The sequence below is a fragment of the Ictalurus punctatus genome, chromosome 15 (assembly GCF_001660625.3).
Source record: "Ictalurus punctatus breed USDA103 chromosome 15, Coco_2.0, whole genome shotgun sequence".
Lineage (NCBI taxonomy): Eukaryota > Metazoa > Chordata > Actinopteri > Siluriformes > Ictaluridae > Ictalurus > Ictalurus punctatus.
In genome coordinates this window covers 14,340,406-14,363,292 of record NC_030430.2, presented here as the reverse complement: position 1 = coordinate 14,363,292, position 22,887 = coordinate 14,340,406, and the positions used below count along the sequence as shown (strand labels likewise).

At 36.5% G+C, this 22,887-nt stretch overlaps 3 protein-coding genes across 6 annotated transcripts; all 3 read right to left on the bottom strand.

Moving 5' to 3' along the window:
- Positions 1-2,545: 2,545 nt before the first annotated feature.
- Positions 2,546-9,099, bottom strand: LOC108276066 (acidic mammalian chitinase). 2 transcript variants are annotated; one of them, XM_017487381.3, is made up of 11 exons: positions 8,961-9,097; positions 7,620-7,712; positions 7,511-7,537; positions 7,210-7,414; positions 7,068-7,124; positions 6,825-6,990; positions 4,296-4,420; positions 3,637-3,760; positions 3,368-3,550; positions 3,155-3,271; positions 2,546-2,866 (listed from the first exon to the last, which is right to left on the bottom strand). In XM_017487381.3, the coding sequence occupies exons 2-11, from the start codon at positions 7,642-7,644 to the stop codon at positions 2,726-2,728; spliced, it is 1,170 nt and encodes a 389-aa protein (XP_017342870.1). In that variant the 5' UTR covers positions 7,645-7,712; positions 8,961-9,097; the 3' UTR covers positions 2,546-2,725. The 2 variants fall into 2 exon arrangements, with proteins under 2 accessions (XP_017342870.1, XP_053542057.1); XM_053686082.1 differs by lacking the exon at positions 7,620-7,712 and having other exon boundaries at positions 8,961-9,099.
- LOC108276065 (acidic mammalian chitinase) lies at positions 8,733-13,924 on the bottom strand. Of its 3 annotated transcripts, none has more exons than XM_017487378.3 (11): positions 13,623-13,924; positions 13,482-13,508; positions 13,188-13,392; positions 13,054-13,110; positions 12,782-12,947; positions 10,904-11,028; positions 10,256-10,379; positions 9,965-10,147; positions 9,690-9,806; positions 9,291-9,355; positions 8,733-9,180 (listed from the first exon to the last, which is right to left on the bottom strand). In XM_017487378.3, the coding sequence occupies exons 1-11, from the start codon at positions 13,777-13,779 to the stop codon at positions 9,159-9,161; spliced, it is 1,248 nt and encodes a 415-aa protein (XP_017342867.1). In that variant the 5' UTR covers positions 13,780-13,924; the 3' UTR covers positions 8,733-9,158. The 3 variants fall into 3 exon arrangements, with proteins under 3 accessions (XP_017342867.1, XP_017342866.1, XP_053542056.1); XM_017487377.3 differs by having other exon boundaries at positions 9,291-9,423; positions 13,623-13,917; XM_053686081.1 differs by lacking the exon at positions 13,054-13,110 and having other exon boundaries at positions 9,291-9,423; positions 12,782-12,878; positions 13,329-13,392; positions 13,623-13,922.
- A 2,671-nt stretch (positions 13,925-16,595) lies between these two features.
- On the bottom strand, positions 16,596-22,527 carry LOC108275619 (acidic mammalian chitinase-like). Its single transcript, XM_017486525.3, has 11 exons — positions 22,452-22,527; positions 22,310-22,336; positions 22,017-22,221; positions 21,874-21,930; positions 21,624-21,789; positions 20,509-20,633; positions 19,943-20,066; positions 19,674-19,856; positions 17,385-17,501; positions 16,842-16,974; positions 16,596-16,728 (listed from the first exon to the last, which is right to left on the bottom strand). The coding sequence occupies exons 1-11, from the start codon at positions 22,474-22,476 to the stop codon at positions 16,625-16,627; spliced, it is 1,266 nt and encodes a 421-aa protein (XP_017342014.2). The 5' UTR covers positions 22,477-22,527; the 3' UTR covers positions 16,596-16,624.
- Positions 22,528-22,887: the final 360 nt, after the last annotated feature.

Genomic DNA, 22,887 nt, shown 5'->3' with positions numbered 1-22,887 from the left:
TTAACTAAACTTGTGCATTTTATTAGTAACTGGCTGCTAATTACTCTCTTAATAACTGTGAAAGTAGGAAGAGTGTACTTATTTTTTCCTACCTGGTTTCTGAATGAAAACAGTTGTTTTTTGTTGTCAACTGAGGTTATTTGTTAGTGTATAGAAGTTTGTGAGTACCACACAATTGTTATTTAGACCCTGATAACTAAAAAATAGAACTGAAAGAGGGTGTTTCAACAACTGTATATGTGTGTGTGTGTGTGTGTGTGTGTGTGTGTATATATATATATATATATATATATATATATATATATATATATATATATATATATATATATATATATATATATATATACCCTCACACCCATGTGCATTCCTTTCATCCAGGTACTACGGTTTTGTCCCCCAGTCAAAAGACGTGTGTTGTAGATTGATTGGCATCTCTAAATTGTCTGTAGTGTGGGAATGGGTATGTGAGTGTAATCGATTGTGCCCTGCGATGGGTTGGCATTCTGTCCAGGTATGCTCCAGTCTCCCAGAATTTGCTTGCATACAAGTAGATTATTGCATACAAGAAAAATATTTTAAAAATTAATATAAAGAATATAAAGGATAGATGGCAGGAAAAAGTAAGGATTATATGTGGAATAAAGTACAGTGGTGTGCAGTTATATGTACAATATAATGCTGTGCAACATCAGGCTGAGGTAGTAGCAGTGAAATAACGAACACATATAATAAATATTTATAAATACATGGTAAATGGTTGTGCAAACAAATCCAAAGTCTAGTCCTAGGTGTTATCCTGGTTCAAGACCCAAATGGCCAGTTGGAAGAAGCTCCTTTTCAATTTTCTATGTGTTGGCCTTCAGAGAGCAGAATCATGCTTCCCTGACCACAACAGAGAGAAGAGTCCATGTTCGGATAGTTCAGTATCTTCCTGGCCTCGGTCCAGCACTGCCTGCTGTAGATGCTGCTGACCTACAGGTCAGGGAGCTCAGTGTGGATAGTGTGCCCAGCTGATTGCACCACCCTTTGTAAGCTCAATGCTTTGTGAAAAATCTTCAGAGGAGATTTGATTGGTGATTCTTCTCTGATGTGGGAAAATTAATTAAATAGATTGACCCTCTGATCTCTGTTTGTGTTAATAGCATTTGTATTGGACAGATCTGATGCGGGTGACTGCTGTTTGTTGTGTTGTGGAAATGTTTAGTTTAGTTTTAATGCAGAAACAGGTGAGAATGTTCCAGCAAATTATTCAAAAACAGGAATTACTATTGGCTAATTAACTACTTCAACACTGCACAGTTTAAACTTACTTGGTGGTTTTAATTGCTAAAAAAATCCCCTCAGGCGCTTGTAGACTTTACATATGAGTCTGAATCTGGCCTGAGAGCATCCAAACATCCCAGTTCACCACAACATTCTAGGCCTGTGAGCCCTCTAGACCGGCTCCTTTATCTAAGACAAAAGCTGTTTGAAAAAAGCTTGACTAAACAAATATGATTTCAGCCTGGACTTAAACACTGAGACTGTGTCTGAATCCCAAACACTAAATGGGAGGTTGTTCCATAACTGTGGGGCTTCCCCCTGCTGTAGCCTTCACTATTCTAGCAATCAACAAATAGCCTGCACCTTTTTATCGAAGTAGGCGTCGCAGATCATAAAATTATTGATTTAATTGGTCAAAAATTTATCACAAATATTGAATATCATGGTGCTTATTGCGTGATTCCAGCTTATATAATATAATCTTGCATTTCGTTATTGTCTCTGTTTCAAAATAATTGTGATCAATGTTTGAAGGCCAAATAATGTCTTCAAACCAAGGAGCAAGTTGATGATGTGTCTTTTCAAATAAGCTGTGTTGCTTAAAATACTACACAGGATGTTATAAAAAGATTATATCTGAATGCACAGCTTGAATTCCAGAACCTGCACTGTGCTTTAAAAACCACTTCATACATAATGTGGTAGTATTCTGCCACCATGCTTTAAATATGTTAATGAAGGAGACAAGGAAACATTTCAGCATTTCACACTACAACAATATATAGAGATTATTTAGTATGTTGCTAAGCTTTATCAACATTATTGAACATTTAAAGTGTTAAAGCTATTGAGTAAGAGATTTTGGAGAGTGTTTGGCCTTGCATTGATATGCATCAAGGAAACTAGCAACTCCTCCATATGACACTGATTCAGCATCAGATTCAGTAGTATCTGATCGTTCTCCCACTTCTGTGAAAATTAATGAACTCTCCTGCTGGTCTTTTTAGACCTCTGAGACTGTAAAGAATTGCTTGGGTTGTGTTTTTCAAAAACAATTTTATGCATTCAAACTGAATCAATACATAGTGTAAGCCTGTGGTTTTGATCCCAGGAATAAAATTGTGATTTATTCTATTTATTACCATAAATATTGGTAAACCTGGACTAATACAACTAACAATAAAGAACATTTCTCAAAGATAACATAGTAGTTTTCAAGCCCAACAGATAATACCAATCACAATTAAATTTGATTAGAAAAGATCAATGCTAGTAAAGTTAGTGAGCATTTTCGATTATCTGTTTTAATATTTTTTTAAAGAAAGAGAAATAAAATATGGATATAATGAAATAAGAGCTGCAGCATGAGGATGGTAAAAAGGAACAGAGGAGGATGTAAATTCAGAGAGATTCATATTATGAGTAACATATGAGTAACTGATGATGGCGCATTCTCATACATTTATACACCATTCTTTAGCAATGTCTTGAGCTCGCTGATGAGAGGATAGCTTCCCAGTCCACAGAACTGTCCAGTAAAATCATCCAGATCAAGAGCCCAGACAAAGGCCCCTCCAAAATTATTATCTTTGAGGTAGGTCACCTGAAACAGAAAAGCAATCAGTAAGGTCACTCTATGATCTATACAGAAATAAGTTAAGCTGATGTTTCTTCATTATATATGCTCTCTGCAATTTGTCAATACTGAAAGTAATTCAAAGCAGTACAGAGTCTAATGCTGTATGCAGGATTGAACTTTTGCACATTTTTTTGTGGTACACTGTATATGTAAGATGATGTGAAAATACAAATATCAATAGATATTTACTACTAATGGCAGTAAATTAAGTCTTGATCTCTCTCATGAAATGTCATAATTCAGATTACTTACCTTTGTGTCAAAGCTCTCCTTGGTGTCAAAGCCAACCCACTGACCCCCCTTCGTGGCATAGGGTACTTTTTGATCCTGGATCCATTGTATGCTGGTTCCTTGAAGGAAGGTGCAGATCTGATTGGAAAGAAATATTCACTGCTAGTTCATCAAGTCTCTTAGAACAACACAGTGAAGTTTGTTTGGCTCATGTACAGTGAGCTGTGTACAAACCTCATAATAAGACCAGACGCCTGCCTCTCTGGTGTAGGTGCCAGCAGAAGCAGGGCCACTTGTTGGAGCTCCCAGGCCACTCGCTGTAGATGACAGTTGGAACGTTCTGCCATACGTAGCAAAACCCATCATCAGCTTCTCCACTGGAGCACCCTGATTCTTCCAGTACGTCATCGAATAATTCTGCAAAATCAGAAACAAAATGTTGTTGTGCAGATCTCTTATTGTGAAGTTCAGGTATAAGTGAAGTTATAGAAACTTTGTCTTACAGAATTAAGGTAAATTTGATTTCCTGTTTCCTGAGACCATTGGTAGAGAGGACTGTTGTGGCCAGTGAAACTTTCCCAAGTCCCATGAAAGTCATAGGTCATCACGCTAATGAAGTCCAGGTACCTGCATATTAATAAAGTAACCAGATCAGTGACACTGTAAATCTATCTCAATTTAAACATGACAGATATAAGTGCTTTTTAAAGCAGTTGACAGGACTGCAAAAATGACATTTAAAAAAATGTTGACCATATTCTAAACATTTATCTCATACAGATCATTATTAGATTATGATAAGAAATTATTAAAGCATATTTTGTCACAGTTTTACTAATTTCTGGCAGGTAATTTACTGGCAGGTAATTTTGATTCTTTTCCGCATTTATTTTTAGATATGGGCAACATTATCTGCTACTAGGACAAAAAAATATGCAAGCTTTACATTGCAATAAATATGTAGAAATAGGCTAAATATGCATATATAGCTTTATCATGCCTAATAATGTAAAATATTAGAGCAGTTCAACGATTTAAGATGAAATTTTCACCTGATACATTCTGCAGGTATTGTAATTCTCTTAAAATCCATCAAATCTGTTAGTACTGAGTTTGACACTACCTAATTTCTTTTATGTTACCCATACCCAACATAACTTACTGGGAAATCTGAGGAATTTCATATGCAGCATCTATAGTTGATTTCCCAGCAGCCACTGCAGCCGTGACCATAAGTCGGGGACGTCCTGTCGCACGGCTTTCAGCCACATAGGCGTCGAGAAGCTCCTGTGGGGCAAAAACACACATTTATTAACACTATGCCATTAGCACAGAACGAGGTAAAAAGATTCAGTGGGTAAGTAAACATTTTGAGTGTAGCCAATGGCTATACTTTTTACAGCGTTTGTGCTCTTCTCTGCAAACACAATTGGGCACATGGTAACATGATATGGTAGGTTAAATTAAGTTAGGTTAAGGTCAAATTTGTTACATACCTTTGGTGAAATGATTGAAAATGTAATGTACTGTAGACTGTGCATTTGATATGTACAGTATATGTTTGATAGTGTCACTAAATTCCAGTGTATCAATTTTCCCCAATTGTTTTTTTTAACAAACCAATTCCCTGGATTTATACATGAATAATTCTCCAGGGGTCCAGCACTGTAAGCCAGGCTGGGATTGTCAGGTGCAAGCTCTTTGTGAAGGAAGTGAATAACTTTAATTTGATTGATGCCAGTAGTAGTACATTAATTTTTTCTCTCTTTTCTTATCAAACTACTGAGTTTACTATTTCAGTATAATATCTGAGACTAGTGTGAGTCTCATGGAAAATTATAAGTTAGCCTGTGCCTTTGATCTTGTGTATAACACAGCAATGTGCTTTTGAGGTCAGAATGTTAACACTGTTTTTGTGATCTTGGTATTTTACCATTATTAATATTATTCTTATTGTTACAGAGTGCTGCATCCCTGAAGTATCACTTTAATAGTTTTATATGGTGACAAAATTACATACCTTTTTATTGGACATGCCATTCCCATACTCCTACAGGGCTACATCCTAGTAAACTGTGGCAAGTGTGATTCCAGCCATCTGTTCATTTGTGTGTCCTAGTCAATGCATCATGTATGCGCTGAGTACTGGGAGTGTGTATCATCTTATTTATTTGTGTTGGCTTTTTTTTTGTGCTAATTTGTTTGTCTGTTTCCTTAGTAGAAATGACAAGTTGCTGTGCTGTGTTGGGAACCGATTTGTAACCTTCTTTGAAGAATTGTCATTGTGTCAATATCTCCATTTTCTTTTTTACATGAACAGCCGTTTCTCCCTAATTACAGCATTGTATATTCTGTCTCATAAGATTTTACAGTACCAGTGAGTTCATTACATATGTATGTGGTCCTTACCAACCTTCTATAAACAAACAAATAACCTCAGGTGACAACAAGAAAACACAACCGTTTTCAACATGTAATCATTTTTCCAAAAATTAAATCCAAATTCAGAAACTAGGTGGGAAAAATAAGTCCACACCATAATTCAGTATAATTCAATAACATTAAGAACCACCTTTAGCAACAATAACTTTTTATGAGTCTCTTACATTATTTTGGCCCACTCTTCTGTAAAATATTACTTCAGTTAATTGATGTTAAGCACAGCTCTCCTAAGATCTTCTCAATGGGGTTGAAGTCTGAACTTTGACTTGGCCATTCCAGCACCTTGACTTCTTTCCTCTTTAGCCATTCGGATGTAAAATTGCTGATGTTCTTGAGATCATTGTCCTTTGCTTGATTTAATTTCAGCCCAGCTTAAGATGCTGGACATATGGTCTCACAGTTGTCTCTGGAATTTTCTGGTATAAAGCGGAGTTATCGATGTCTCAATTACTGCAAGTTTACTAGGTCCAGTGACTGCAAAACACATCCAACTGTCTTCAAGGCTCTCCATTTGTAAACAGTCCTTCTTAGTTTAGAATGGTGAATTTCAAATTGTTTGCATTATAACCATTCCCAGATAGATGAGCAGCAACAATTGCTTCTCTGAGGTCATGGATCATGTTCTTTCTTCTTGGAATGAACTACCAAAAGTTCAGATTTTCTAGAAGTTGTCACACTTCTTGATGATTAATTAATCTTGTGTATTTCATTAGTAACACCTGTCTTCTAATTACTCTCTTAAGGATTGTGGAAGTAGGAGGGATGTACCTATATTTTCCCACCTGGTTTGTGAATGTAGGTTTACTTTTTGGGAGAATTGACTACATATTGAAATCTGTTGTGTGTATATATAGGGAGTAGCATAATTGTAGTTTGGGTCACAACAGCACTGTAGAATATGCAGATAATCCATCCAACCATTTTCAGGGTGCCTATCACAGGCAGCATGGGGCACAAGGTGGGGTACACCCTGGACGGGGTGCCAATCCATCACAGGGCACAATCACATACACATTCAGACACCCATTCATACACTACGGACACTTTGGACATGCCAGTCAGCCTACCTCTTTGGACTGGGGGAGGAAACCTGGAGTACCCGGGAGAACATGCAAACTCCACACACACAGGGTCATGTCAGGAATCGAACCTTCAACCCTGGAGGTGTGAGGCGAATGTGCTAACCAATAAGCCATTGTGCTCCCGATATGAGGATAATATTTATGATAAACATGAGAAACAGGCTCACCTTGCAGAGCAGTGTGAATCTTCTCTTGTCCCCTGGAGGACTGCCGCGGGCTCCCGGATACTCCCAGTCTAGATCCAGGCCATCAAATCCATACTTTCTGAGAAAGCTTATGGAGGACTGGATGAATGTATTTCTGTTTGCTTTGGTGGACACCACGGTAGAGAATCTGGATATAGAGGATGCAGTTCTGTACTTTTTTGCTTTTAAAAATATTTTACAGCAGAACCATGGAAAAACACTTACTGAGTTGAACCAAAATTCCATCCTCCAACAGCCAAAAGTGTCTTCAAGCTTGGGTTACTGTTAAATTAATTATCATCTAGCATTAGCAAATTCGTTTTAACGCAGAGTATAAAATAATTTACCCAGAAGAAGAAAACCTCACCTTTGCTTCAGACTATTGAATGACTGGTAGAGAGTCTCATCGTTCCACTCGTAGGTGGCCAGCTGATTTGCAGAGTTAATGATGGAGAACGCGTAGATCAGATGTGTGCACAGGAAGGGATCAATATTGGCAGGCACATACTTCACAGGGTCAGGTCTGTACTGGGCCCAGTTGGTGAAGTAACATATAAGCTGATAGGCTGAACCTAAATTTCCAACAAAATGCATCAGGTGATTTGATCTGATTTGAGAAAATAAAAACATGGGAATTACTTCAAAAATAGTGCAAAGAGAAAACTCACCAAAATGAATATATAACAGGCAAATGCCTGAAAAGTGAAATGAAAAATACAACTGTTAAACACAAGTGCTGTGTTAATAAATAACATTAATGAATAACAAGATCACTACCTGTGAGTAGAATAAGTCTGGTCATAGTGGTGGCAGTTTTACACTGGCTACCTTTCAGGTGGAGATATTTTTATTATAGCATTATACATGAACCTGTGAACAGTAACCAATCAGCAGTCTTATATTTGCATAATCTGTTTGCCTCATGGGCACTGGTAAAAAAATGAACTTACTCGCTGGCTTTACTTTATGACCTCTTTATTCTTTGGAATTTTATTTGCATTGTTGATTTTTATTCAATAGTTTGTGGTTGATTAATTGTACAGTCAACAAAGCTGCCCTGTCTGGTTTTTCTCTTCCTGTACTTCTGCCTACAAAAGTGTCTGAAGGATCTTGTGACAATGACTAGCAGATATTTAAAAAAAACCAACCTATTATTACTAAATGATATGCACATTGCATGTCTTTAGTGTTACATTGGCTGTGAAGGCTTGTTATCGAAACTAATTGTTATTTGATGAAATGTTATGTATACAATTACTTTTTTAGTGTTAGAATATAAAAGAAATGAATGTTTCTTATGGTTGTGAAAACCATTTTTTGGTTGTTTTAAGGTTGTTTTATTGTAATCAATCTTTAAATATAGTTTAAATTTCCCTGTGTGTGTGTTGTGTACTATTTACAGGGTGTCCCAAAGTTTCCATACATAGAGAAAATTAAATATTTTTTTAGAAAAATGTCTTCCAATTTTTTTTAAATACATAATTGTGTGTGTGTGTGTGTGTGTGTGTGTGTGTGTGTATGTATGTATGTATGTATATGTCTGTACTAAACAATAGAGCTATTTAAATTCTCTTTTAGTATGATAGATAAAAGATGGGACCAAAATTAAGCACACCCACGTCCTATGAAGGCCACATTAAAGCAATGGCTGTTCCCAAAATCCCTGGAAACTTGTGGCATAAAGGTCAGTGTATTGTGCAACTATTCTGCTCTCTTTATAGTGAGTTTTGTTTACACCAGAGCTGGAATTTCATGTGAAAGTATATTCAGAAGTGGTTCTATATATGCAGAAGGTGGAGAATTTGATCATATACAACATAATTATGTTGTATAATACACTTAGGAAAACCATGTAGAAATGTGACTGAAAGTAAATATTGGACACTGCAAGACATTCACAACACTATTTATATACAGAACTGGGTTTCTGACAGTAAAGAGCATTTTAACTTGTCTAATATATAACATTTTTAGATCCCATACTATATAAATAAATAAAAATACCAATCATAAGTAAGTATGTATAAAGCCAGTGAAGCCATGCTCAAATAACTGTTCAGATATTTTGTTAATCTGTTGCAAATGTCATTTAAATTATGTTACATCATGTGTAACAACCTGTGGCAGTTTTATGGCCAGTTGCAGCACTGGCAGCTCTTGTTGAAGATGGTGCCAGCACGGCTGGGACATGCAAATATTTTCCCAACAGCACACTGGATGAAAGATTTATCATCAAAAGGATTTGGCTAGATATCATCTTTCATGGCTGCACAATATCACTGTGGATCTATATCAGGAAGAGGAGCAGGAGGAGCTTCAGCAGTATATGTAATAGGAACTGTAACAGGAAGAGGGATAGAATGAGCAGATGAGATTGCAAACTTTGTGGTATTCATATTATAATCAATACTATTAGAGGTGACAATACACTGTAATTAATTTAAATACCATTGCTTAGCAGTTTCTTGAGCTCGCTGATGAGAGGGTATTTTCCCAGTCCGCAAATCTGGCCACTAAAATCATCCAGATCAAGAGACCACACAAAGGCCCCTCCAAAATTATTATCTTTGAGATAGGTCACCTAAAACAGACAAGGTCTCTCTAGGAACTGTACAGAAATTAGGTAGCTGCTGTTGCACACACACACACACACACACACACACACACACACACTTGCACATTTAATATGGTATGTACTCACATCACAATGTCCTGGTGGAATCACCCATGTGTAGGTTCTTAAGTTAAGCTTGTGTAAGGTGATGCGTAAGTACATGTGTTTACTACAAATGGCAACAAATTGACATTTGACCTCACTCTTGAAATGTCATAATACAGATTTCATACCTTTGTGTCAAAGCTCTCCTTGGTGTCAAAGCCAACCCACTGACCCCCCTTCGTGGCATAGGGTACTTTTTGATCCTGGATCCATTGTATGCTGGTTCCTTGAAGGAAGGTGCAGATCTGATTGGAAATAACCATTCAATGCTAGTTCAAGTCAAGTTCAAGTGTGTGTGTGTATATATATATAAACATATATGTATGTATGTATGTATGTATGTATGTATGTATAAAGAAAAAAAAAGTGAGTTTTGTGTGGCTCACCTAAGTGGTGTACAAACCTCATAATAAGACCAGACGCCTGCCTCTCTGGTGTAGGTGCCAGCAGAAGCAGGTCCACTTGTTGGAGCTCCCAGGCCACTCGCTGTAGATGACAGTTGGAACGTTTTGCCATACGTAGCAAAACCCATCCTCAGCTTCTCCACTGGAGCACCCTGATTCTTCCAGTATGTCATCGAATAATTCTGCAAAATCAGAAACAAAATGTTGTCGTGCAGATCTCTTATTGCAAAGCTCAGGTATGATTGTAGTGAAATTGTGAATCAGTGAAGTTATAGAAAGTTTGTCTTTACAATATTACGGTAGATTTGATCCCCTTTTTCCTGAGACCATTGGTAGAGAGGACTGTTGTGACCAGTGAAACTTTCCCAAGACCCATGAAAGTCATAGGTCATCACGCTAATGAAGTCCAGGTACCTGCATATTAATAAAGTAACCAAATCAGTGACATTGTAAATCTTATCCCAATTAGAACATTGTTTTCATTTTGTTCTTTATAGACAAATAAACTACTATCTAAAGCAATTTGCATCACTGCAAAGATACACTATATGACCAAAAGTATGTGGACAATGGACCTTCACACGCATATGTGGGTCTTCCGCAAACTGTTGTGAACTACATGAAACTACATGAAGATTTATCTAACATATCTCATTATGAAATCATGATTAAACACATTATAAACCTCTTGACTCTTTTTGTCTTCAAGATTAAAAGTATCTTTTTCTATTAACAGGTAATTTTGCTTATTTAATGCATTTACTTCAAGAAATCTACAACTAGAACAAAACAGTTTTAAACATGAATAAATGTGTAGAAACAGGCTAAAATTTTTACACAGTTATGGGAAAAGGCCGTACACCCCCCTTCAATTCTATGATTTTATTTATCAGGGCCTAAATAACAATTGTGTAGTCAGCTTATCTAGCATAGCGTACTTGGCAATCTCAGCAATTTCATATCCAGCATCAATAGGTGATTTCCCAGCAGCCACTGCAGCTGTGACCATAAGCCGGGGACGTCCTGTAGCACTGCTTTCAGCCTCATAGGCCTGTCGAAGCTCCTACAGAGCAAAAAACACACATTTATTAAAACTATCAGACATTTATTAAAACTAAAGACAACAGGGAAAAAAGCCTGAGTGGGTAAGTTGTAATCTAGGCAACTGTACACAACTGTCATATGACCATATACAGTATTAGGCAAGTACCCATCATTTCAATGAGGCTTTGATGGTGTGAAATATATGGGGAAAGTGGTAGGTAATAATAATGAACAACCTTATACATCACATCAAAAATCTGGCTGACCTGATCAGACCTTACTCCAATGACATGCTCCGAACTATGTTATAGCATTTTAGAATGGCATTCATAATAATAATAATAATAATAATAATAATAATAATAAACTGATCATCATCATAGGCGCATGGTGGCTTAGTGGTTAGCACGTTCACCTCCAGGGTTGTGGGTTTGATTCCCATCGCAGCCCTGTTGCATGAGGAGTTTGCATGTACTACATGTACTTTGGGGGTAACCTCCTGGTACTCTAGTTTCCTCCCCCATTCCAAAGACATACATGGTAGGCTGATCGGCATATCCAAAGTGTCTGTAGTGTATGAATGGGTGTGTGGATGTGATTGTGCCCTGCGATGGATTGGCACCCCATTTAGTGTATACCCCGCCTTATGCCCCATCCTCCCAGGGATAGGCTCCAGGTTCCCCACAACCCAGTAGGATAAGTGGTATAGAAAATGAATGGATGGATGGATCATCATCTTAATCATGAGCATATACAATGATTAGTCACATTTACAATGCCCTGGAGCTTCACTTTAACAACATGAGCAAAATAAGGAAAAAACACTGTTAATGTACAGTATGATTATTCAACCATGGTGTTGGTGCCACATTAAACTGAATAATAATTTCCCAACATTGACTCAAAAAGGCTCTACATTATGTGAAAGGTTTGTTATGGTAGAAATGATTCTTCCATTGTGGAAGAACAACAACCAAAAAAAATTCTGTGGGATATGCCTTTTTCAAGAAAATAGTAGCTAGAGCTACTATTAATATACTTGACAATTATCCTATAAATTCAACAAATGGTTTGATTTATAATGAAATTATAAGAGAATCCAAAAGCCAGAATAGATGTTCACTGCGTTTTCTTTTGAAATGTTGTTATTTATGTACTTTTTTTGTACTTAATGCATTAAAATATTACTAAACATTGTCAAGTTGGTTGTAATGATCACTTTTTAAAAAAATCACATGCTTAGTTTAATAATGTCAATAAAGTTAACAAACTAGTAGAAAGATAAAGTTAATTATAGAAACAAATTATTTCTGATTATGTTCAGCTGTTTGCTTGAAGACAGACAGTGGGGTTGAAAACTCCAATTGGAACTAAACAGAAGGTTTCAGAATTTTGAAATATTTAAAACAAAGAAAGTAAAAGGTCAATATCTCCACTGTAGGTCAAATAAAGGCTTAACTCACCCATCAATTAGGTTCAATATACCCCTAAAATCTTTATTATTATTATTATTATTAGTAGTAGTAGTAGTAGTAGTAGTAGTAGTATATTTTATAGACAACAGGCATACATCCGTTCTTATCATGAAATTTGATGGAAATTGATGAGACACCATTCCCTCTTATTTTATTTTACCCCATTTGTCTCAAACATAAGCTGCCAATAAATCACATGTTTTGCACTTCAAGATGAACACCTTTAATCTTTTAGCTACCTGCAGAACACTGTGAAGCATGATGGCAATATATGGAATAAGCATGCGACGTGCTGACCTGACAGAGCAGAGTGAATCTTTGCTTGTCCTCTGGAGGACTGCCGCGGGCTCCAGGATACTCCCAGTCTAGATCCAGTCCATCAAATCCATAATTTCTGAGAAAGATGATGGAGGACTGGATGAATGTATTTCTGTTTGCTTGTGTGGAGACCATGATAGAGAATCTGGACACAGAGAATGCAGTTCAGTCCTTTTTACTTTTGCAGAGATTCAACAATATTTGAAAAAAAAAATTAAAATTAAATAAAGATTAAAAAAAAAAACACTTACTGAGTTGTACCACAGTCCCATCCTCCAACAGTCAAAAGGGTCTTCAAGCTTGGATTACTGTTAAATAAATTAGTATCTAGGATTAGCAAATCAGTTTTAACCCATAATATAATATCAACAGAAGAAAACCTCACCTTTGCTTCAGACTATTGAATGACTGGTAGAGAGTCTCATCGTTCCACTCGTAGGTGGCCAGCTGATTTGCAGAGTTAATGATGGAGAACGCGTAGATCAGATGTGTGCACAGGAAGGGATCAATATTGGTAGGCACATACTTCACAGGGTCAGGTCTGTACTGGGCCCAGTTGGTGAAATAGCATATAAGCTGATAGGCTGAACCTAAATTTCAAACACAATGCTTCAGTATATTGATTGGATAAGTAAAAACCAAGGAAATGATTTCTGAAATAATGTATAAGAAAACTCACCAAGATGAATCAATAACAGGCAAAGACCTGAAAGATAAAACAAATAAAAAGTGCAGTGTTCAAACACACAACATACAAAGGTCAGATAACATGTCAACAGACAATGTTTAATGAATGAATAACAAGCTAAATATCATCTACCTGTGAGTAGAATAAATCTTGTCATTGTGACTGCAGTTTCCAGTGGAAGCACGAAAAAGAAGTAAATAGATTTTTTGTAGTGTACAATCAGCAATGTTGTATTTACATAATCTGTTTGCATAGTGGGAACTGGTACAATAAACTTACTGGCTGGCATACTTTATGGTTTTCAATTAAAGGGCAAGAATCTCTTTGTCTTTTTTTCATTTTTGGCAATGTTATTAATTGTACATTCAGCAAAGTTGCTGAGAATCTGTATCATTTTTCTATTCCCATATTTCTGCTTAAAAAAGTATTATATGTGGAGGATCTTGCAACAGTAATCAGCAATGATTCATATGTAGTCTATGCTAAAATATTGTCATGTGTTCTTTCTTTTGTAACAAGAAAAATTTATTATTGACAAAAGATGACTTGCACTTTTCACGTATTTAATGTTGCACTGGCTCTATAGGCTTTCTGTAGGTTTTCAGCCAATCATTTGTCAGCAGTGCAATACAAATAATCATGCAGCTACAGTTCAATAGCTTCAGCTAACATCAGAATGTAGTAAAAGTTTGATCTCCATGACTGTCATGGTTGTTGGTACCAGATGGCTGGTGTACAGGTGTTCTTTATAAAATGGATGGTGAGTGTATGTATCTGCATTTCAATTTCTGATTTGTTCATTTCCAAATTCAAAATCTGACAAATTCAAAATAAAGGCAAAATGAATATCCATGGGTTGTCTTGCTAACTGAAACACTCCAATGATAAATACATTTTGCTTGCAGTGTTTGATTTTCAGTGTACAGAATCGACTCACAAGCTTTGGGGTTGAATCTTAGCTTTCAGAGCCTGGAATCAGTGAATTAGTGGGTAATTGGCATGATTTAACTAGGGACACTCTGCTTTTACACTTTCTAACATTCCCACACACAAATGATTACAAATCAAAATATTACTCGTTTGAAATGATGTTATGTTTTTGAAGTTATGCCATGCTACATTCTAATGTAAATTCCATAATTTAGAGGATGTGTTCTCTGTGATGTAACATGCTCCTCCATTTCCATTAAGTGTTTTAATTTAAATGAAGTGACGTAGCACCCCACAGCATGCTTCATAACACAGCAGGAGTTTCAGCAGGATTATCAGTAGGAGTTACAGCAGGAGGATCAGTTTCATCAGTTTCAGCAGGGGGCTCATTAGGAGCTGCAGCAGGAGGAACATTAGGAGCTGCAGCAGGAGGATCAGTGGGAGTTTCAGCAGGAGGATCAGTGGGAGCTGCAGCAGGAGGATCAGTAGGAGCTGCAGCAGGAGGATCAATCAGTAGGAGCTGCAGCAGGAGGATCAGTAGGAGCTGCAGCAGGAGGATCAGTGGGAGCTGCAGCAGGAGGATCAGTAGGAGCTGCAGCAGGAGGATCAGTGGGAGCTGCAGCAGGAGGATCAGTGGGAGCTGCAGCAGGAGGATCAGTGGGAGCTGCAGCAGGAGGATCAGTGGGAGCTGCAGCAGGAGAATCAGAAGTCCCTCTCAAGTGGTCCAATACAGTTTGCTTGACCATTTGTAATTTTTAAAAAAAATTTAATTTTACATATTGATATTGCAAAACCACCATGTTTTCCTTGGTTTCAATATGACAGCCATCTTATTGCCAAATTTAGGTTATACATCTATTTACCTCAATATCACAGCTCAGGATGGTCTTAGCGCCTTGGAAAACAGAATTCTAGAGCACATTACAAGGTAAATGTGTGTGTGTGTATATATATATATATATATATATATATATATATATATATATATATATATTTATATATATATATATATATTGTATATACTGTATATACTGTATATACTGTGTATGCTGTATATATGCACACATATATGCTTATGCTTGCCAGCCAATATGGTCTATTTTGGCAACAGTGAAGCCTGATCAATCACAGAGATCTTCAAATCTGCAGAGTTTAACTCCATCCTCCAAATTTACCTGGCTGTAATTTTCTAGTAATCCTGAAGACTTTGGTTAGCTTGTACAACACTTAGAGTGTTAGATTAGGGCAGATTAGAGGACAGATTCCAAGAACCCTGATCTATCATGCTGAATGTGTGAATAGATTTTAGCCAAATATGGATGTTCAGCTGGGTGTTTTACAAATGAACATGTGATGTTCATCACATCCTATCCTTGAACACAGTAATCCCTTTTCTTCTGAGCTGTAGTCACTTACTGCTTTCATCACCGGAGATAGAATGCCATAGCTCTGTTTTATGACATTGTTCATATGTAAAACATGCAACTGATCACTGTAATGAGATATTTGGATAAAATCTATTCACTTGTACTGTGGGAAACTCTCTATTCTCTACTCCCTCAGATATGTATAAGTATGTTTTGATTATAGTTTAATTTCTGTCTCATGAACTTTCCAGACATGTCTGTGATGTGTACAGTCAGTTTAACTGCCACATTATTTCCACACAGCAGTACGCCTACCCCGGCTATTTGTACCTCTGTATATGTATATAAACCTCTGTTATTCTACAATAAATCAGAAGTCTCTCTGAACTGCTCTGGTTGCCAGTGTGTTCATTTAGACTCTCTCCGGGGCCGTATACGCTCTGAGGCAATCCACTTCCACGCAGTAGCATAGAAAAGAATGGCTGAAGGCTGACGGAGGAAAGGTGAAGATAAAGCTGTTATTTGCTTTATCCTAACATGTACCAACTGTACTCCTGCACCAACATGATAGCCCTTAAGGTCCACTGTCCTGCAGAGTTTAGCTCCAACCATAATCAAACACACCTTAACCAGCAAACCAAGGTATTCAGGATTACTAGAAAAGTACATCTGAAAATTATGCTGTATAACCAAAAAAGATGGCCATCGTAGTTGAAATGACCAACAAAATTATATATATATATATATATATATATATATATATATATATATATATATATATATATATATATATATTAAACCTGGTGGTTTTGCAATGGCATTACATAAAAATATTCATTAAAAAAAAATTGAAAAAATAAAAATGATCAAGCAGCCAACTGTACTATTATTGGACCACTTGAGATGGACTGACCCAGCTGCAGCAGGAAGATCAGTAGGAGCTGCAGCAAAAGGAGAAAGAAGAGGAGCAGATGAGGTAATAAATACAGATGGAGTTAAAATATCAGTAATATATCAGTAGCTGAAAATGGTGCATTGTAATTAATTTATATACAACTGCTGAGGCGTTTCTTGAGCTGGCTGATGAGAGGGTAGCTTCCCAGTCCACAGAACTGTCCACGAAAATCATCCAGATCAAGAGCCCACACAAAGGCCCCTCCATACATATTATCTTTGAGATAGGTCACCTAAAAAATAAAAAAAATAAAAAGAACAATAAGGTCACTCTATGAATTGTATAGAATTTAGGTATCTGCTGTTTCTCCATTAATGCTCTTCCTCACATTTCAGCAGTCATTATTTTCCCCTGGCATTCAGCACTCTATATGATCTATAGTTGTTTTTTTTATTTTTTGTTTGTTTGTTTGTTTTTTTGTATTGCATTTTATTGATTAGCAATTACATTGTAAATAGTCACACTTTAATGTACTGTGGGATCATTAGCTTATTTGTAGGGTTGTCTAAGTTTTTCTTATTTTTAGCATGGAATGTGTAAGTTGATGTGTAAGTACAATTCCAATAGAGTTTTACTACAAATAACAACAAATTGATTTTTGATCTCATTATTAAAATGTTATAATTCAGATTTTTTTTTAACCTTTGTGTCAAAGCTGTCCTTGGTGTCAAAGCCAACCCACTGATCCCCCTTCGTGGCATATGGTACTTTTTGATCCTGGATCCAATGTATGCTGGTTCCTTGAAGGAAGCTGCAGATCTGATGGGAAATAACCATCCTTTTGTCCAATCTGTAGTCACATTTTCAAACCTCTAAAAACAATTAGCACAACATCCATCTGTTGTGGACCATACCATTAACACAATTCAGGTTGTTTTCACTATGCAGTCAATTAACTCATTTTTAAAATGCTTAAATGTTTTTTTATACAAGCTTACCCTATAGTAAAATCATGGATCTTTCTTGTCTTATTTACAAATGCTTTCACACAGCATGCCAGAAATGAAGACCTAAATATTGCATAAAGCCTCTACTTCGCAACAATAGCAGCTCAAAGGCTACCTTGAAGCAGCGGATAAGCATTTTTTAATTAACAGATCATTGAAATATTGAGAAATAGATTATCCCAATCTTAATCAGTTACATAGCCAGTTGTTCTTTCCATTACATGTACATACACAGTAAAAAGGGGATTTTTGGATTGGTTTTGTTCAGTGTGAATACATAACAACACAGAGGAGCAGAGAGGGAAATAATAATGTCTGGACAAAGAAGAGGAATAGTTGTACCAGGGACCAGGAAGAGGAGTAGTTGAACCAGGGAGAGGGAGAGGTAGGGGGAGAGCAGTAAGAATGTGTGGTGGTGTTCAAAGGAGAGTAAGAGCTGTTGTCACTGATGAAATAAGAACCTCCATCATAGACCATGTGATAAACCATGGTCTACCACTGAGAGAGATTGGTGAAAGAGGTTAATGAAAGAGTCCAGTGAAAGAGTCCAGCCTAATCTCAGACAGGCAACCATGGCTTCCATTATCTGGAATTTTCAACAAACCAACAGGTATGTAATGCATTTCACAGGGGCTTCTTCTATCATTACTGTTGCTATGTCCCACAATAACTGTAGGCCACCAGTCCCAATGCAAATATATATATTGTATTTATGTTCCTCTAAAGGACACAGCATCTTCCTCCATCTCGGGGAAGAGGAAATGTCCTCAGTGAAGATCAAGCGTATGCCATTGTAGCAATAGTCATTGCTGACAATGCAATAATAATGAGAGAAAATCAGAACAGAATTGTAGAGGACAACCTGATATTTTACATATGTGTAAAGCATCAGCCTGGCTAACATTGCTCGGAGTTGTTGCGAGGACATTGCTCGGCTCGCACCAATATGTTCAGGTAATGTGTCTATCCAGTATTTCTTGTTGACGCTACATGTTAACGTGGGTTACATATACATACAGTAGGACATAATGAAAAGCATTTACACATTCTGTGTTTGATTTCTTTCAGAGACTCATGGAGTTGGAGGCTAATCAAACCCTGCATGAAATCATTCATGTAGATGAAGCAAGGTTTAACCTGTAAAAAAAAAAAAATATCAGCAGGGAAGAAACATCACTGGGAAAAGGGCCACTGTTGAGGTGTTGTGTCAGAGAGGAGCAAATATCACAATGTGTGCTGCAATCACGAGTACTGGTTTGGCCCGGCAGAAATGCCAGATTGGAGTGCTTTCTTTTGTTTTTAGATGACCTCCACTAATAACTAGTGCCAGAAGCAGAAAGGGAACAGGCAGAAGGAAATATCAGGACATGGGTTGCAGCCCATTCAAGTCTGGTTTACCTTCTGTATATTTCTGCAAAGCAATAAAGTCACTTTTAGATAGTATGTGGCCAAGAATGCACACATTCGACACTCAACCAAAAATGAGTGGTTTACAGTGAAAGGAAACTGAATGATAAAAAGCAATGGATTTCATATTGTCTACTGTATGCAGGTAGAACTGAACTGACAAGTAATGCAGTTTATATAATGCAGTCAACTGTTAGTATTTTGATAGCCGTTGTGCAGGATTGACTAAATGGTCCTGTCAGATAGAAAACGTGCTAGCATTTTGAGAGAATAATTAGATATTGGGTTTGCTGTGTTTTGATAGAGTTAGTGTGTGTACAGAAAGGCTTTTTGCATTTTGAAATGTAGAGTTGGTATTTAATGAACAAAATGTGGTTTTGAGCAGAAAATTAACTATTTGGCAAAATGTGTGATGTACGTAGGTGTGTTTCTGTGTAAAGAGTTTAGAAAAGGATCTAAAGTATGGGTAAACACTTGTAAACAATTGTTTTAAAAAAATTAAAATAAAAATAAATATGTAAGTCTTAATAAAACAATAAAAACGGGTTCGCGTGGCTCACCTAAGTGGTGTACAAACCTCATAATAAGACCAGACGCCTGCCTCTCTGGTGTAGGTGCCAGCAGAAGCAGGGCCACTTGTTGGAGCTCCCAGGCCACTCGCTGTAGATGACAGATGGAACGTTTTGCCATACGTAGCAAAACCCATCCTCAGCTTCTCCACTGGAGCACCCTGATTCTTCCAGTATGTCATCGAATAATTCTGCAAAATCAGAAACAAAATGTTGTCGTGCAGATCTCTGATTGCCAAGCTCAGGTATAAGTGAAGTTATAGAAAGTTTGTCTTACAGTATTAAGGTAGATTTGATCCCCTGTTTCCTGAGACCATTGATACAGAGGACTGTTGTGGCCAGTGAAACTTTCCCAAGACCCATGAAAGTCATAGGTCATCACGCTAATGAAGTCCAGGTACCTGCATATTAATAAAGTAACCAGATCAGTGACACTGTAAATCTTATCCCAATTAGAACATTTAAACACAGATGTAAATACGTGATAAAGCAATTTGGAGCGCTGCAAAAATATGAAGTGAAATTATATTTTTTTAACAATTGAACATTTTCTGAATATTTATTTAATATTTAGTATAGAATTATGAGATTATGATCAAATTATTAAACATATTTCTTGGCATGTGTACTCATTTCAATCTTAAGATGAGTATAAATGAGTAGAAACATGATTGATAATCTAATATTGCTTTATCATTCTCATAATAAAAAATATTAGATCAGTTCAACTATATTTAGGATATTTTCTCTTGATATTTTTGCAGGTACTGAAACCCTCTGAAATTCTATCAAAACTGTTACATGGTTCTCTCGATTTATTTCATGTTATCCAACAAAACTTACTGAGCAATCTGAGGAATTTCATATGCTCCATTTATAGTTGATTTCCCAGCTGCTACTGCAGCTGTGACCATAAGCCGGGGACGTCCTGTCGCACTGCTTTCAGCCTCATAGGCCTGTCTAAGCTCCTACAGGGCAAAAACACACATTTATTAAAACTGTACTAGTATGAAAGAAAAAGGTAAAAACACTCAGTGGTTAAGTTGTAATCTGGCCAATTGCACACAATTGTTGTATGACCATATACTAGGTGCCACAATTACCCAAGAATCATTTCCCAAAATATTTAATTGTAGCAGGAAATAATTAGTCCTTTGTGAAACCAACAAAAATATCCCAGGGGTTTGCAAACCTTTTGGGCAAATGACCCCCAGATGTGCATAATGCATTTTCTGCAACCCCAATAGTACACAAAATCTCTCATCAATATTTCTAATATTAATTTGTAAAAAAAAAAAAAAAAAAAAAAAAAAAAAAAAAAAAAAAAAAATGAATGAATGAAACAAAAGAGAGTCAATTGGGACCCCTTGATTTGTAAATCAAGTGACCCCTAGTTTGGGAACCCCTGTTCTATGGGATTGTTCTTGTACCTTATAAAGTTTATACTGGATGTAGTTGGCCCTATATTACACTTATTTTGCATTATCAAATAAATCCAAGAAATATTTTGAAATTATAAGAGAACTCAAAAGACAGCATAACTGTTTAGTGTTGCTGTTTTATCTTATTTTTTGTTTTTTACTTAAATTTTAAAAACAATAACTTGTTTTTAAATATTAGTATTTTTCTTATTATTCTTATTATTATATCAACTTCATCAAGTTGGTTTCATCAAGATGAGTCAGACTAATATTAGGTTCAACATTCCCTGAAGCAAGTTGAAGCACAGTCATGATTATTTATAGGATTTATTTTTATTTTATTTAATTTTTTTCAAATAACATTTCATATCAGATAATCCTTTGGACATACACCTTTCTTAAAATTTTGACTGATAAAAATTGATAGGAGATGCCCTTCTTTCCAGCCTCATTTTGAACACCTTTAATCTTTTAGCTATCTGCATAACACTATAGTGCATGATGGCAATATAGAGAATAAAGATGTGATGTACTGACCTGACAGAGCAGAGTGAATCTTTGCTTGTCCTCTGGAGGACTGCCGTGGGCTCCAGGATACTCCCAGTCTAGATCCAGTCCATCAAATCCATAATTTCTGAGAAAGCTGATGGAGGACTGGATGAATGTATTTCTGTTTGCTTGTGTGGACACCATGATAGAGAATCTGGACACAGAGAATGCAGTTCAGTCCTTTTTACTTTTGCAGAGATTTAACAACATTACAGCTGAACCAAAAACCAATACATACTGTTTTGTACCAAAAATCCATCCTCCAACAGCCAAAAGTGTCTTCAAGCTTGGATTACTGTTAAATGAATTAGTATCTAGGATTAGCAAGTCAGTTTTTAACCCAGACTATAATATCATGTCTCCAATAAAGGAAAACCTCACCTTTGCTTCAGACTATTGAATGACTGGTAGAGAGTCTCATCGTTCCACTCGTAGGTGGCCAGCTGATTTGCAGAGTTAATGATGGAGAACGCATAGATCAGATGTGTGCACAGGAAGGGATCAATATTGGTAGGCACATACTTCACAGGATCAGGTCTGTACTGGGCCCAGTTGGTGAAGTAACATATAAGCTGATAGGCTGAACCTAATTTTAAACAAAATGATTCAGTATATTGATTGGATAAGTAAAAATCAAGGAAATGATTTCAGAAATAATATATAAGAAAACTCACCAAGATGAATCAATAACAGGCAAAGACCTGAAACATAAAACAAATAAAAAGTGCAGTATTCAAACACACAACATACAAAGGTCAGATAACATGTCAACAGACAAATGTTTAATGAATGAATAACAAGCTAAATATCATCTACCTGTGAGTAGAATAAATCTTGTCATTGTGACTGATTGTCATTAAGACTGCACTGGCTACCTTTCCAATGGAAGCACAAAAAAGATGTAAATAGAGTTGGAAGTAAACTTGTGATCAGAAATCAGCAGTGATGTATTTACATAATTTGTTTGCATAGTGGGAACTGGTAAGATGAATTTACTGGCTGGCATACTTTATGGGTTTCTATTAAACGGCAAGGATCTCTTTCTCATTTATTGTTGTTGTTGATGTTATTGTTGTTGTTGTTGTTGTTTGCAGTGCTATTAATTGTACATTCAACTAAATAGTGGAGATATTCCCATGTTTCTGCCTTCAAAAGTACTGTATGTGGAGGATCTTGTGACAGTAACTAGCATTGATTCACATTTAGTCTACTCTAAAATATTATGTGTGCTTTCTTTTGTAACATGGAAAAA